The 12,908-nt window shown below is 44.0% G+C and overlaps 1 protein-coding gene across 10 annotated transcripts in view; it reads right to left on the reverse strand.

The window, feature by feature from the left end:
- LOC128081353 (protocadherin alpha-C2-like) overlaps positions 1–12,908 on the reverse strand; it is a 188,603-nt gene that overhangs the window by 63,046 nt on the left and 112,649 nt on the right. The window contains exon 1 of one of the 10 annotated variants that reach the window (XM_052684495.1): positions 7,910–10,495. The exons of the other annotated variants lie outside the window; for them this stretch is intronic. Within the exon in view, the coding sequence (XP_052540455.1) occupies positions 7,910–10,339 (2,430 nt within the window). The 5' untranslated portion in view covers positions 10,340–10,495. Of the gene's footprint in view, positions 1–7,909; positions 10,496–12,908 lie in introns of those variants that run through there. 10 annotated transcript variants of the gene reach the window in all.

Genomic DNA, 12,908 nt, shown 5'->3' on the forward strand with positions numbered 1-12,908 from the left:
AGGGGGAAAACATCCATCAGGCTGAGAAGAGCCCAGGGAAGGACAGCAGAAATAACCAATTAGAACAAACAAACAAACCATTCCTTCAGAAAGAAAGAATCCAAAGCATAAAAATAAATCAATGCTCCTAACAGACACTGTTCAAAGACTGGAAAGTAAAAACCCCTTATTTTTTTTTAATGTACCTTCTTTCTCTGACATATACTTTCTGCTTGCTGTATTTGTCAAATTTGTATTTATTCTCCAAATGTCTCTGATTGCAAAAAGTCTTGGAGTTTTTGGCTTGCCAATCTCTTAATTCCCAAAAGCCTGATTGCCTCTTCTAACAGTTCTTACAGTTCTTCAGACAATCCACATCAAGCCACACTTAATCAAAATTCCTTTCATCATCTCGGTCTAAAAAGAATCAGAATGAATCCCAATGAATCCCAAATAATTTCTGCACTGTGAAAATCATGACTGCTACAAAGATAATTGACTGAGAGGTGTGTTTTCTGGAAGTCTCTCAACTACCTCAGTCATAACACATTTTGATACTGTTTCCCTGTACTCTTACAAAGCAGGACTACAAGTCTACTGTGTTCATTGTAATTCTTTCAAACGCTATTCCCTCATATGTCAAAACTAAATACTCAGCTTCTGCAAGCAGAGATCTCTCTATGTGGGCACATTTTCAGTGTATGCACTGATAGTTTACAGAACTGCCTTCTGCAAGGGATTTTCCCAGTAACAAGCAAGGATGCTGCACAAGCATGCACATCAACAAGGAGCAACCAAGAGGCAGAACAAGTCCTTCAACACAGCCTTAGATGTAATGCAGAACCTTTATGATCTGGAAGTAAGCTGATATGGAAAACTAACTTTAATTTGCACTGAGAAAGTTTGGTCCTGCAGGATTTATGGATACAGCTACATGCAAGTAGCTCTCAGCTAACACAGCTTTTGAGGACTGGAGCACCAGTCTGCATCAAGCAGAGCTGTCTTAGCTCAGCTCAAGCTCTGCAGCAGCCCAGCCAACACGCTGCCTTAGCTGTGAGCTGATTTCATGCAGTCACGACCATCTCAATGGTCTAAGATACTCCACAATACTTAGAATATTTGGTTACTTGGGAAGTCCCACCTTCCAGACACTGGAGAACTGACTATAAAATTATTCAAAGAAAACTATGTGGCAGTGGCTTTAAATGTTTTTAATAGGGTATTTTTACTCTTGTATAATTGTCATGGATGTTAACAGCTTATTATCTTTTGGTAAGCACATGAGACATTATATAGACACAAAGTATGAGACAACTGGGTTCTTACTCTGCTTTCGAGATGTAATGTTGCTACCATCATGTAGTAAGTGCTATGAGGGACTGGAGAGCTTGATCAATATCAGAAACCCCACATATGGTCTTGACTGACTAACTAGATTCAACAGAATTGTAGCAAGGGCAGAACCAGAGACACTGCAACACGCTGAATGATAGAACTGGATACAACTGCAGCAGCATAACTCTTTAGAGACTAGCAGAATTAGCCTACAAAGAGCACAGTGGAGAGGGAGTCCTCAAGGGCTGGTGGTACCAGCTGACACCCAGGGATGGCTTCCAGGGCCCCACTGAAAAGTTTAATGATGTTACAGGATGTTGTGCAAATCTAATATTTGCTGAAGACAACCATATGACATTATTAACTGCAGTAACAACTTGACACCCGTCACAGAAATGAATTACACCTAAGAACCCAAAGTGCAGACTCCCACAAGCCACTCTTCATCCCACCTAACTTGTCTTTTGAAAGCTGTGCAGCAAGTCTGATGCACAACACTGATGCACAATCACTGTCTACAGATCATGTTTAAACTAAATGAAAAGAGATAAGATGGCTGAGACGAAGAGGATGAGTCGCTGTCAGCAGGTGGCTTTGCCTTCCAAATATTCAATCATCAAACATTTGGGTTGATGAAGTTAGGCACAAGAAACACCATTTTGGAAGATTTACCCATCTACTTTACCATCAAAGAAGTATTATGATAATACCTGATAGATCAATCAACATATTCCATCTATAGACGAGGTAACTTCTGTCTCAAGAAATATCAGGCAATGTACTTTCTATCCCCTGGATAGGGAAATATTTCTATTGTATAGAAGGCCCTATGGAAATATACATAGGGGGAACAAATTTGCAAGAAATACGCTTCCACAAAGGAAGAGAAGATGCAGAGAAGGGATGTTAGCATGACCAGACAAATGCAGAGACGACCCTAGAAAAAAAGACTAAAAGAGGTTGATCTGTTCAGCGTAGTCAAATAAAGCCTAGGAAAAAAAATATGGTTGCTTTCTAAGCTATGAAGAAAGCCAGCCCTTAAAAGGGAAAAGAACTATTTATACTAAAAATGACACTGCTGGCACGAGAACAGATGTCTACAAGTTGATAGCAAATAACTGTTGGCAGGATGCTACAAGTTGGTTTCAAAGCCTTGGAGGAATGACTTTCCAATTGGAACACTGGGCACAACCTAATGAATTTTGCAAATAAAAGGAGCATTTTTACAATTAAAATTTAAATCTTTGAATACAAAGTTTTAAGATCAAATGCTGGTTCATACAGGAAAGGACTGGCTTTGATCCAAATGGTGTTTTCTTGTCTTATGCTTTCATACAAGTACTACTACTCACATCCACTCTCCCTCAGCCCAGCTCATTCAGGCTTCCCCATCACTGCCTTTGCCTTTAAACATCTCCAAATACAGTCACATTACTCTTCACATCCCCTCAAGGCCTTTGTCTGAAGCTCCTCCGTCTGTCACTCTCCCTCCCCTCCACTACTTCTATAAATAGTACTCCAAGGCAGACATCAGACATGCAAAGTTTCAGCCCAGCAACATCTGCAAGCTTTCCTGGACACAGTGTCCTTCTTGTTGAACTGTGAGGCTGCATCCTTCTTTGGGAAAGATAAGTGGTCAGAAGGAGGAAAATCTACTGAATTCCCCACTGCTGAAATTCCTTTGGCTGTTGCTGTTTCAAGGATTTTCTTGGCCTGATTCCAGGAGTAACTTCTGTAGCCAAGAAATCTGCCTCCACATCTGACTTCTTAAAAAGTGGGCACAAGACTGCTGTATCTGGGCAGGTTGTTATCTGTACAGACGGGAGGAAATGGCATGGCGCTTTACCTTTCTATTTGGTTAAGTTATGAGGCCCATCAGAATGAGATGCATAGGGAAATTACATGGCTGGTCCTTACTTCTGTGACAAGCCACTGATGCTTAGCCTGCAGCAGCTCAGCCCAGATTGTGTGCCACTGTCAAGAAGTGCATCTGCTTTCATTGCTTGAAATTCATGCCACTTAGCATAAAATGATCCCACTGCCACTACAGTTTACCAGGAAATATTCTCCACTGCCACACTGATGTCTGTTTTTGTCGATGTAACCTAAATATTGAGTGCAAAATCACAGAGAGCTCACTATGCTTCGAATGCGCTACTATCTTACAGGCCTTTTGTGCACCTAATGGACAAAACAAGCAAACAAAAACACTGCAACAATCCATGGCCACATCATGACCCTGAAAACTAATGACCCCAGTGAACTAATGCTTCCTTTAGTCAGTAAAGCCACTAATGCCTTTGTCTCTAATACAGCAATGCAGCATTGCCACGCAAAATGCTTTTCACTTGGCTGTCACACATGCTACACTGCACAAAGAGATGGTAAGATGCTGAAAGATGTACAGTTACAGTTTACTGCAGTTGTGGCCAAAGTTCTATTTTTAGCACTAACCTAAATAGAAGATGTTAAAGCACAAAATGGTCTCACACTTTTGGATATGTAAAAAGCATTCAATCCTGTCATTCAATTCAGTATCAAAAGAGGACCAACTATAAATAAATAAACCTAAATTTTGAAAACACATTTAATTTCTGGAACTTCCACTAACCTTGTACTATACGTAGACATTTCTCTGTCTTCCAGGTACTAAAAATTATAATCCTAAGAATACTTCTTTAAATTGGGAATTTAACTTCTGATTACCTTATAATTTTGGAGTCATTCCCAGTGCCTTGCTTTGTAACAAAGGAGTTGCTCCCTTTTCCTTTTAAATATTTGATGCTTACTTTTTATTACATTTTAGTTCAGAGGGTAAAGTAATGCTCATATCTGTAAATCCAAATGAGTTGGTCTGAAAGCACGTGAACACAAAATTCAACGAGCAAACTCACATGCTATTTTTTACCAAAATATCCACTGGTAAATGCTGAAAAAATGCTTGTCCTCTCATTTTAATATAAAAAGAGTAAACCATTCAATAATAGAGCAACGAAAGGGATTTGGTAAAAGGAACAGTTTTCAAGAACGAGTGACAGTTCTCTTTTCTACCCAAGATAACTGGAAACTATTTTCCAAGAATCTCTTCCAAATTGTTCTATTTCACTTTATTCTGTAACTTGGCAATCCCAAAGGAGGCAAAGGAATCCAAGTACAGCAACTGTATCTTCTATCCACTCCTGATTTTCGTAACTTCGGATTTCTGCTAGAAATAAGTAGAGTCATAGAATAATGGAATGACTGGGAAGGGACCTTGAAGCCCAAACAGTTTGAGAGCTCTGCTGTGAGCTGGTTGTCATCCACCTGACCAGGTTGCTCCAAGACCGAGCCCCATCCAACCTGGCCTTGGGCACAACCAGGAATGAGGCACCCACAGCTCTCTGGGCAGCAGTGCCCAGGGCCTTGCTGCCCTTATCAAGAAGAGCTTCTTCTTTATATCTAATGTAAATTTATAATTTATTAGTTTGAAACCATTTCCCCTCATCCTGCCACTGCAATGTCTGATAAAAAGTCCCTCCACAGTTTTCCAGTAGCTCCCCTTTAGTGACTGGAGGTCTTTCCAGAGCCTTCTCTCCCCTAGGTTAATCTCCCTCAGCTGGCCTCCACAGGGAGGTGATCATCCTTGTGGCCTTTTCTGTACCTGCTCTAATAGTTTATGTTCATCTTTGACAGAGAGCTGTTGGAGGGGGTCCAGAGGAGAGCCACAAAGATGATCAGGGGGCTGGAACACCTCCCCTTTGAAGACATGCTGAGGGAGCTGGGCTTGTTCAGCCTGGAGAAGAGAAGGCTGCAGGGTGACCTCACTGCAGTCTTTCAATACCTAAAGGGAGCCTACAAACAGGAGAGGAATCAACTCTTTGAAAGGGTAGATAACAGCAGGGCAAGGGGAAATGGTTTGAAGTTGAGGGAGGGAAGATTTAGATTGGATGTCAGGGGGAAGTTGGGTACTATGAGAGTGGTGAGGTGCTGGAACAGCTGCCCAGAGAGGCTGTGGATGCCCCATCCCTGGAGGTGCTCAAGGCCAGGTTGGATGGGGCCCTGGGCAGCCTGGGCTGCTATGAAACTTGGAGGTTGGTGGCCCTACGTGTGGTAGGGGGGCTGGAGCTTCATGATGCTCAAGGTCCTTTCCAACCCTGGCCATTCTGTGATTCTGTGATACGCTGAGATCCCCAGAGCTAAATACTCTATATTATACACACATTGTTAATTGTTCAACATGCAAATCACTATGATCATCAGCACCGAATTAATAATAACTGTCATCATTTTGTTCCTAAGGATAGATAAATTTTTGTAGTTCTGAGCCTTCTTCCTTACTCTTCTGCTCAACACAACTAATGCACAGCCTTTGGACTTCTCACACCTGTCACATCTATGGTCACCCATTCCTGAATATAAGAGCAAAGGAAAGAAATTTGCCAAAGAAAACATCCAGGATTTTCCCCACTATGGAAAGCTCTTAAAAATGTCTATTACATCTCAAGGCTAAAAGTTTACCTGAATGGCTGACATGTAGACAGAAGTAATTTTGGTTGTTCCTATTACAAAGAACGGGAATGCATTTGCATTTTTTATTATTACTCAGTCTATTAATATTTTAGCAACCCGAGTTTCAAGATTTTGCTCAATAGGAACACAGACATTAATTGTAAAAATGTTCTTTCGTATCACCTTTGTTGTAAAAGTTTTGCAATTATGACTTACTCTACAGCCAAGGATACACTTTTAAGACACAATCAGTGTTCCTGAAAACAAACCCTGAATTAAGTGATAGCCAAAAAGTTTTCAATTCCTTGCTAGAAAGCTTTTACTGTGGGAGGCTTTTATTGAGATCCTCCAAATAATCAATGATATTTCCAAAATACACCAAAGCATAAGGAACAAACTCTTCTTTTGATACTGTCAACTGCTATTTTCTTATTGAGAGGCACAGTTCTCTATTCCACTACAATGCTTAAAACTGTCCAGGTTTTCAGTTAAATACTAAGTAGATCATCAGGAGTCAATCAAGTAGCATATATTTGAGAAAAGATCCTTCCTTGAGAATGGGATTTCTGTGTGAAAGGTGTTCAGAAAAGAAAGCAAATAACCAACCTATAAAACTATTTCAGCTCATTAAAAGGTGGATAAAAGACACAACAAACGTTGCATAGTTAAGAGTGAACAATGAACCTACACAAAAGTTCAAGAGTTATAAAAGGAAGTATTTTTCAGACACTGTCTAGATATTTGTTAGCCAAAGAAGTTACTGAAGCTGCCCATACACCTGGGCTCAAAAGGGGACTAGCCGTTTCCAAGCATTAAAAAGCATAATAGTGCAATAAGCATCATGACTACAAACTTACTACAATCTCCAGTAATTGTCTATAAGGACAAAAACTGTGGGAAACAGATTATTATCGTAGCTGTCTACCAAGGGTTCCTACCTTTGCCTTGGGAACATCTGGAACAGCTCTTAGCACAGAATGTTGGCCTGGACAGAGCTGACCACTGTTCTTAGTCCTAAAAAGCACTGATGTAGACTCATTCAGAATAACAGAATCATTAAGATCAGAAAAGACCACTAAGATCCACTAAGTCCAACCATGTGACTGTCTCTAACCGGAGAGTTGGAACTTGAGACATTCTGGTGTCTGTTGAGTTTCAGAAAGTACTCTGAAGGCCAGGATTCGCTGAGTTACTTAAACTGAGGCATCCAAAGTTGACATAACTAAGAAAAATCACTCTTTAATTACATTACTAAATATTACAGTAAAAAAACAAATCAAATGACTGAGCCTTTCTAGGCAATTCATCCGGCTCACAATAACGATGATGCCTTTAGGTCCCATAACTGCTGGATCCACACATTAGTTGTCTGCTACGCATAGTAGGGAAAGTTGGTAGTGTGTAGACAAAACATCTCAAAACTTCACAAAAATATACTTAAAATGCGAAACACCTATTACAACCACAACTAATGTTACTTTGCATAGACGAAAACTGAATCTTGGACAAGTGACCTGGTAACACCCAACAAATATGATCTATAAACATACCCCACATTGTAATCCTTCACTGTAATGACAATAACATATTTTCTTCCACAGTCACTCATCACATGTTAGGGTTTGGAAAGAGAGACGGGTACCTGACATCTTCTCAAGAGGTTCTCAATATGGAATTCCTGCTATTTCAACATATTCCTAACTTGGACGCTGTAAGCCAGCATCCTGGCTCATTAAATTGATGAATGAAAAAAGTCTCCAGAATTAGAAAAGAAATCACTGGTTGTATAAATGTAGAAAAACCTCTCATAGATTAGAAACTTGTGTGAACTCTCATCATGACTCTACTTAGCTATGTGAATAGAATGGCTTACAAGGTATTTATCTTCAGCTACATGTGCATACCCTAAATGCGTGTCGCACATTTTGCCACACTATGACCATAGTCTAATCCAAAAAGAGCTTTCCAGTCAGATTCTAGCTTTAGGAAATACATAAAAAGATATGAAGTTTCCTATGGGCACCATAAAATTACACCTACTCTCCTGGATGAGCTTCTTAGTGGCCACATGACTGGGAGAAAACAAGTGAAAGGAAGAAGTACTTACCATGAGGACAGCACTCAAACGGTCGCTTTGAATCTGCTGCACCTGGATGCAGGGTCCTGGCACCTGTAACCTTGAGCCATTGGGAACATTCCCAGCATCCCCATTTGGGATGCTGCTGTTCTCAAGCCCAAGGCCTACAGATGCCCTGTACAAGTAAGTATGAGTCAGTTTACCCACACCAGTGACCTCCAGCATGTCCGGTGGGAGGTGAGAGCTGGGAAGCATGTGCACACTGTATCGATATTTTTCATACTCGTCAGCTGAGCAGCAACAAACGCTGCAGCAGCAGCCCTGGCGGTGACAAGCCCAGCAATGGCACAACCGTGCAATGGCAAGAAAGAGGAGGAACACTGTAAAGATGAAGGAGACACAAGCAAGAGAAACAATCAAGTAGATGTTTGTAGCGTTGAGCAGCGGCCGTGGCTCCCCATTGTCATCGAAGTCAGGCAGAGCCTGGGGCAGAGTGTCAGCCAGCAGGATGCCCACAGTCACCGTGGAGGAGAGCGGAGGCTCCCCATGGTCCCGCACCACCACTACCACCTTGTGCTTCAGGAGGTCGGTGGAGCGCAAGGAGCGAGCGGTGCGTAGCTCACCCGAGTGCGGTGCCAAGTGAAACAGCGTGGAGTCAGTAGAGTGGGCAAGGTGATAGGAGAGCCAGGCATTCTCTGCGTTGTCCTCATCATCTGCCACCACTTTGGTCACTAGATAGTCCTCGTCAGCCAGGCGGGGCACAACTTCCACTGCCACTGAGCCATTCTGGCTGATGGGATACAGGATGGCTGGGGCGTTGTCATTCTGGTCTGAGATGTAAACATTCACAGTCATGGCAGCACTCAGGGTTGGCGACCCATTGTCCTTGGCTTCCACTTGGAAATGGAAGCTTCTAAGTTGCTCAAAGTCAAAGGCACGTTTTGCATAGATGCTCCCATTGACCAAGCTCACAGACAAAAAGCTGGTCAGGGCACTGCCTGCAACTGTTGAATTCCTGAGTATGTAAGAGATCTGCCCATTCTCCCCTATATCAAGGTCAGAGGCTGAGACCTGGTAGAGAAAAGCACCAAGTGGATTGTTCTCCTCCACGAACACATCAAATGTGTCAGCAGCAAAGACAGGGGGGTTGTCGTTCACATCAGAAATCTGCACCCAAAGTGTCTGCTGAGTGGTGATGGGAGGAGATCCCAAGTCTGTGGCAGTGATGGTGATGTTGTACCCACTGATTAGCTCTCGGTCCAGGAGCCCGCTGGTGACCAGGCTGTAGTAGTTTTCCAGGGAAGGTTTTAACTGGAAGGGAAGGTCATCAGGGATCTGGCAGGTTACTTTCCCATTCTCCCCAGGGTCCTTATCCACAATACTCAGCAGTGCTATCACTGTGCCAGGAACAGCATCCTCAGGGACGGGATTGGAAAGGGACGCAATCGTTATCTCTGGGCCATGATTGTTCACATCAGTGATCTCCACCAGCAGCTTAGCTGTGCTTGACAAGGCAAATGCCCCTTTATCCCTTGCTTCAATAAGCATCTCGAGGAGAGGTCTCTGAACTGCTAAATCACCACTGACTGTCACCTCCCCGGTGTGCGGGTGAATTAAGAACATTTGCTGTAGGTCAGCAGCTGTAGCATTGCTAAACGAATACGCGACCTCTCCATTGGGACCTTCATCCAAGTCCGTGGCATGCACTTGCACCACCAATGTGCCACTGGGGGAGTTTTCCAGGACACTCGCCCTGTACACTGACTGCTCAAATTCTGGTGCGTTGTCGTTGGTATCCAGAACAGTCACAACGACAGGGACATCACCAGACCTTGGAGGATCTCCACCATCTTTGGCTGTAAGAACAAGTTCGTGAGTGGCTTGCTGTTCCCTGTCTAAGGCTTTCTTCAGCACCAATTCAGGATACACACTTCCGTCCCCGCGTGTCTGCATTTCCAAATGGAAATGGTCATCAGGGTTCAGAATATAATTCTGGACACCGTTAGTACCTTCATCGAGATCTTGGGCAGTAGGGAGCGCAAACCTTGCCCCAGGTGACAGGAACTCAGGCACACTTACACGATATTCACTTAAAGGAAAGCTGGGAGAGTTGTCATTTACATCCAGGACTTTAAATTCCATCCTATAAAGCTCTAGAGGGTTTTCTAGCACAAGTTCATAATTCAGAAGACACGCAGATTTTAGTTCACAAAGCTGCTCTCTGTCTATTGGCTCGTTAACAGATAAAACCCCCGTGGTTGCGTTTATATTAAAATATTGCTTACTTGAACCGGTGATCATGCGAAATTTCCGGGCTGAAAGTGCAGCCGCGTTTATTCCTAAATCCTTCGCTACGTTTCCGACAAACGCTCCTCGCTCTGTTCCCTCGGCGATGGAGTACACCACTTGTCCCTTCGCGGTGCAGCAAATAAGGCAGAAGACCATCCAATAGACCCGCATTCTTCCTCCCCTACTCAGCTCCCCGCAGCCCGGCTCGGCAGGAACATAATCCAATATTTCAGCGAGCAGCCCAAGTTCCCAGCGAGCGGGCACCGGGGCGCACCGGCGGCAAGGCGAGAAGTTCGCTCCGGGTGCGGGAGGTGCCCCGGTCCCGCGCAGCTCCGCCACAGCCGTGCGCGGAGAGAGGCGGCCGCTGCGCTGAGCTCCGCCGCGCTGCGCCCGCTCCTCCGCCGCTCTCTGTGCCGGGCGCCGCGGCCCCGCTCGTCTCTTACCGGGCAAGCGGCAGCGGCCCGCGGCGGCGGCGCCACCCAGAGGCCGCGGAGTCACCTGCGTGCCGGGGGTGGAGGCTGCGAGAGCCCCGCCGCTGCCCCTCCGCCACTCCTGTCTTTTTATTACTATCCCCCTTTTTTTCCCCTCTTTTTTCTCCCTTTTTCTTTTCCCTCACCTCTTTCTCTTTATTTTCCCTCTTTTTTTTTTCCTACCCCACCCCCCACCGTTTTCTTTTCTTTTTCCCTTTTTTTTTTTCCTTTTTCTTCTTTTTCCTACTTCCCCCACACACACACCTTTCTTTTTGCCTTTTCTCTCTCTCTTTTTTTTTTTTTCCCTTCCCTACGGAGACCCGTTGCTGCGAAGAGGCTCGCGGTCCCCGACTTAAAGACATGGCTGAGTTTCCGTGAGAGAGAGACGCAGCAAAGCCCCCGCTCCCTCCCCCTTTCTGCTCCAGACAGACGATGCGCCCGCCGCTGTCAGAGTACGGGCAGGAAGGGAAACGTGTATAAGAAGTGACAGGCATCGGCTAAACATGGGTTAGCACAGTCCCAGCACGCTCCGGCTGAGAACAACATCTCCCAGAGGGGTTTTCAGAGCACGATTAAGGGAGGCAGTAGACTCTACCCTTGTTAACCTAAAAAGGGAGACGGGAAAATAAAAGGGAAAAAAAAAAAAAAAAAAAAGCCTATTTCTTGCTTTGTCTTTTATACAGAGTAAATGAATTCGGATTACAGGAGGGAAAGCGGGTTTCTCCCGTAACAGTCCCAGTCTGATCACTCGCAGCCACAGGCGAGCTCCTATCCGACCTCCAGAGCAGGATGGGACGGCTCGGCTGGGTGGGAGGACCGGGAGGCTGCAATGGGAGAATTGCTCGCACAGAAGTAAAGACCGGCGCCAGAAAGCTCTTGCATTTAGGACAGCTTAGGAACTGTGTGGAGAGACAAATTGATACCACGCAGAGATAACAGCCCATGTATGAAAATCAAAGCTGTCTCCCCCCCCAGCCCTCTAAGCAGCTGAGAAAGGGCAGAATGCGCTGCAAAACACCTCCTGGAAAACCTTTCCTCAAGTGACCTTCGCAGCAATTTACCCCCTGGTTTCGACCCTGACAATCCCCTCTGGACTCCTCGGATTCCAGCTTCTTTCTCTGAGAGCTTATTGTCATCACGAGATCCGATCAATCAAAACCGAGAGGCTATAAACCCACAGCAAGAAGAGAACTTAACCCTAGCAGTGTTCACTGCTTCTTTATGCAGTTGAGAAATGCCAGCCAAGTAAAAAGCATTTATATTATATGAAGTATCTGGGCCTTTAAAAAAACGGGAGCACAGCCAGAAGTTGGATATAAGAAAAAAAATAATAAATAAAAATCGATAGATTTCTTTGTAACCTCACAGATCAGCAAAACCTCCCAGAAAGGTTTCTATCCTGTATGCACCAAGGCAACCCATGGTCAGCCCCAGCACATGTATTTGCTGTTATTACAATTTTCTAACTCCAGGAGCACCTGGGAGTGTCTGAACGTTGCATTTTCCTTTTACTTCATTGATGTACCTGTTACAGCTGCAGGTACTGCAACATTTGCGTGCATCCACCTTAGTTCACACACAATGTAAATTTGGCCAGGGGACCATTGCATGCAATATATAATGTAAATATATACGATACCCAATCAATGTTGGAGCATATTGTTTGCTTGACTGATAACAGAAGAAATAACGTAATTTCCACGTGGTCACCCTAAAAATGTCACTGAGGCTTCTCCAGCCCAAAGGTGCACTACACTTTTGTCTGCAAAGGTATGATATCCTCTACAGTACATTGGGAAAAAAAAAGAAAAAAAAAAGTGTTCTTACTGTTCTGTAGCAATACAAAATTGTTAAAAACACCCCGACCCAATGCATAAAATCATAAAATACCCAAACTTCCCTTAACGTTGACCAATGACAAAGGTAAACTGATCCATCTGGGAGGACTGGGGCAGCCAGCTGTTGGTGCCTCTGGGCACACACAGGTAAAACATGGACTGCGCTCACCCATCTGTGACTGAGCTGGTGATGAAGAAACACAAGAATTTTGAGTTTGAGAGCCTTCATTCAACAGGTAAACCCACTCAAAGAAACATGGGGAAAAAAAAGCCCAAACACTAATATTTTAGTAATAGCTGTGGTTATGCACACTGCTGCCTGAAATACCAGAAGTGTTGGAAAAAAAACTGGTTAATGAACAAGGGCTAAAACCAGTCCAAGTAATTATACATTTGCCTCTTTCCAAGATGCAGTCACCTGTTGGAAGTATT

The sequence above is a fragment of the Tympanuchus pallidicinctus genome, unplaced genomic scaffold (assembly GCF_026119805.1).
Source record: "Tympanuchus pallidicinctus isolate F22 unplaced genomic scaffold, pur_lepc_1.0 scaffold21, whole genome shotgun sequence".
NCBI lineage: Eukaryota > Metazoa > Chordata > Aves > Galliformes > Phasianidae > Tympanuchus > Tympanuchus pallidicinctus.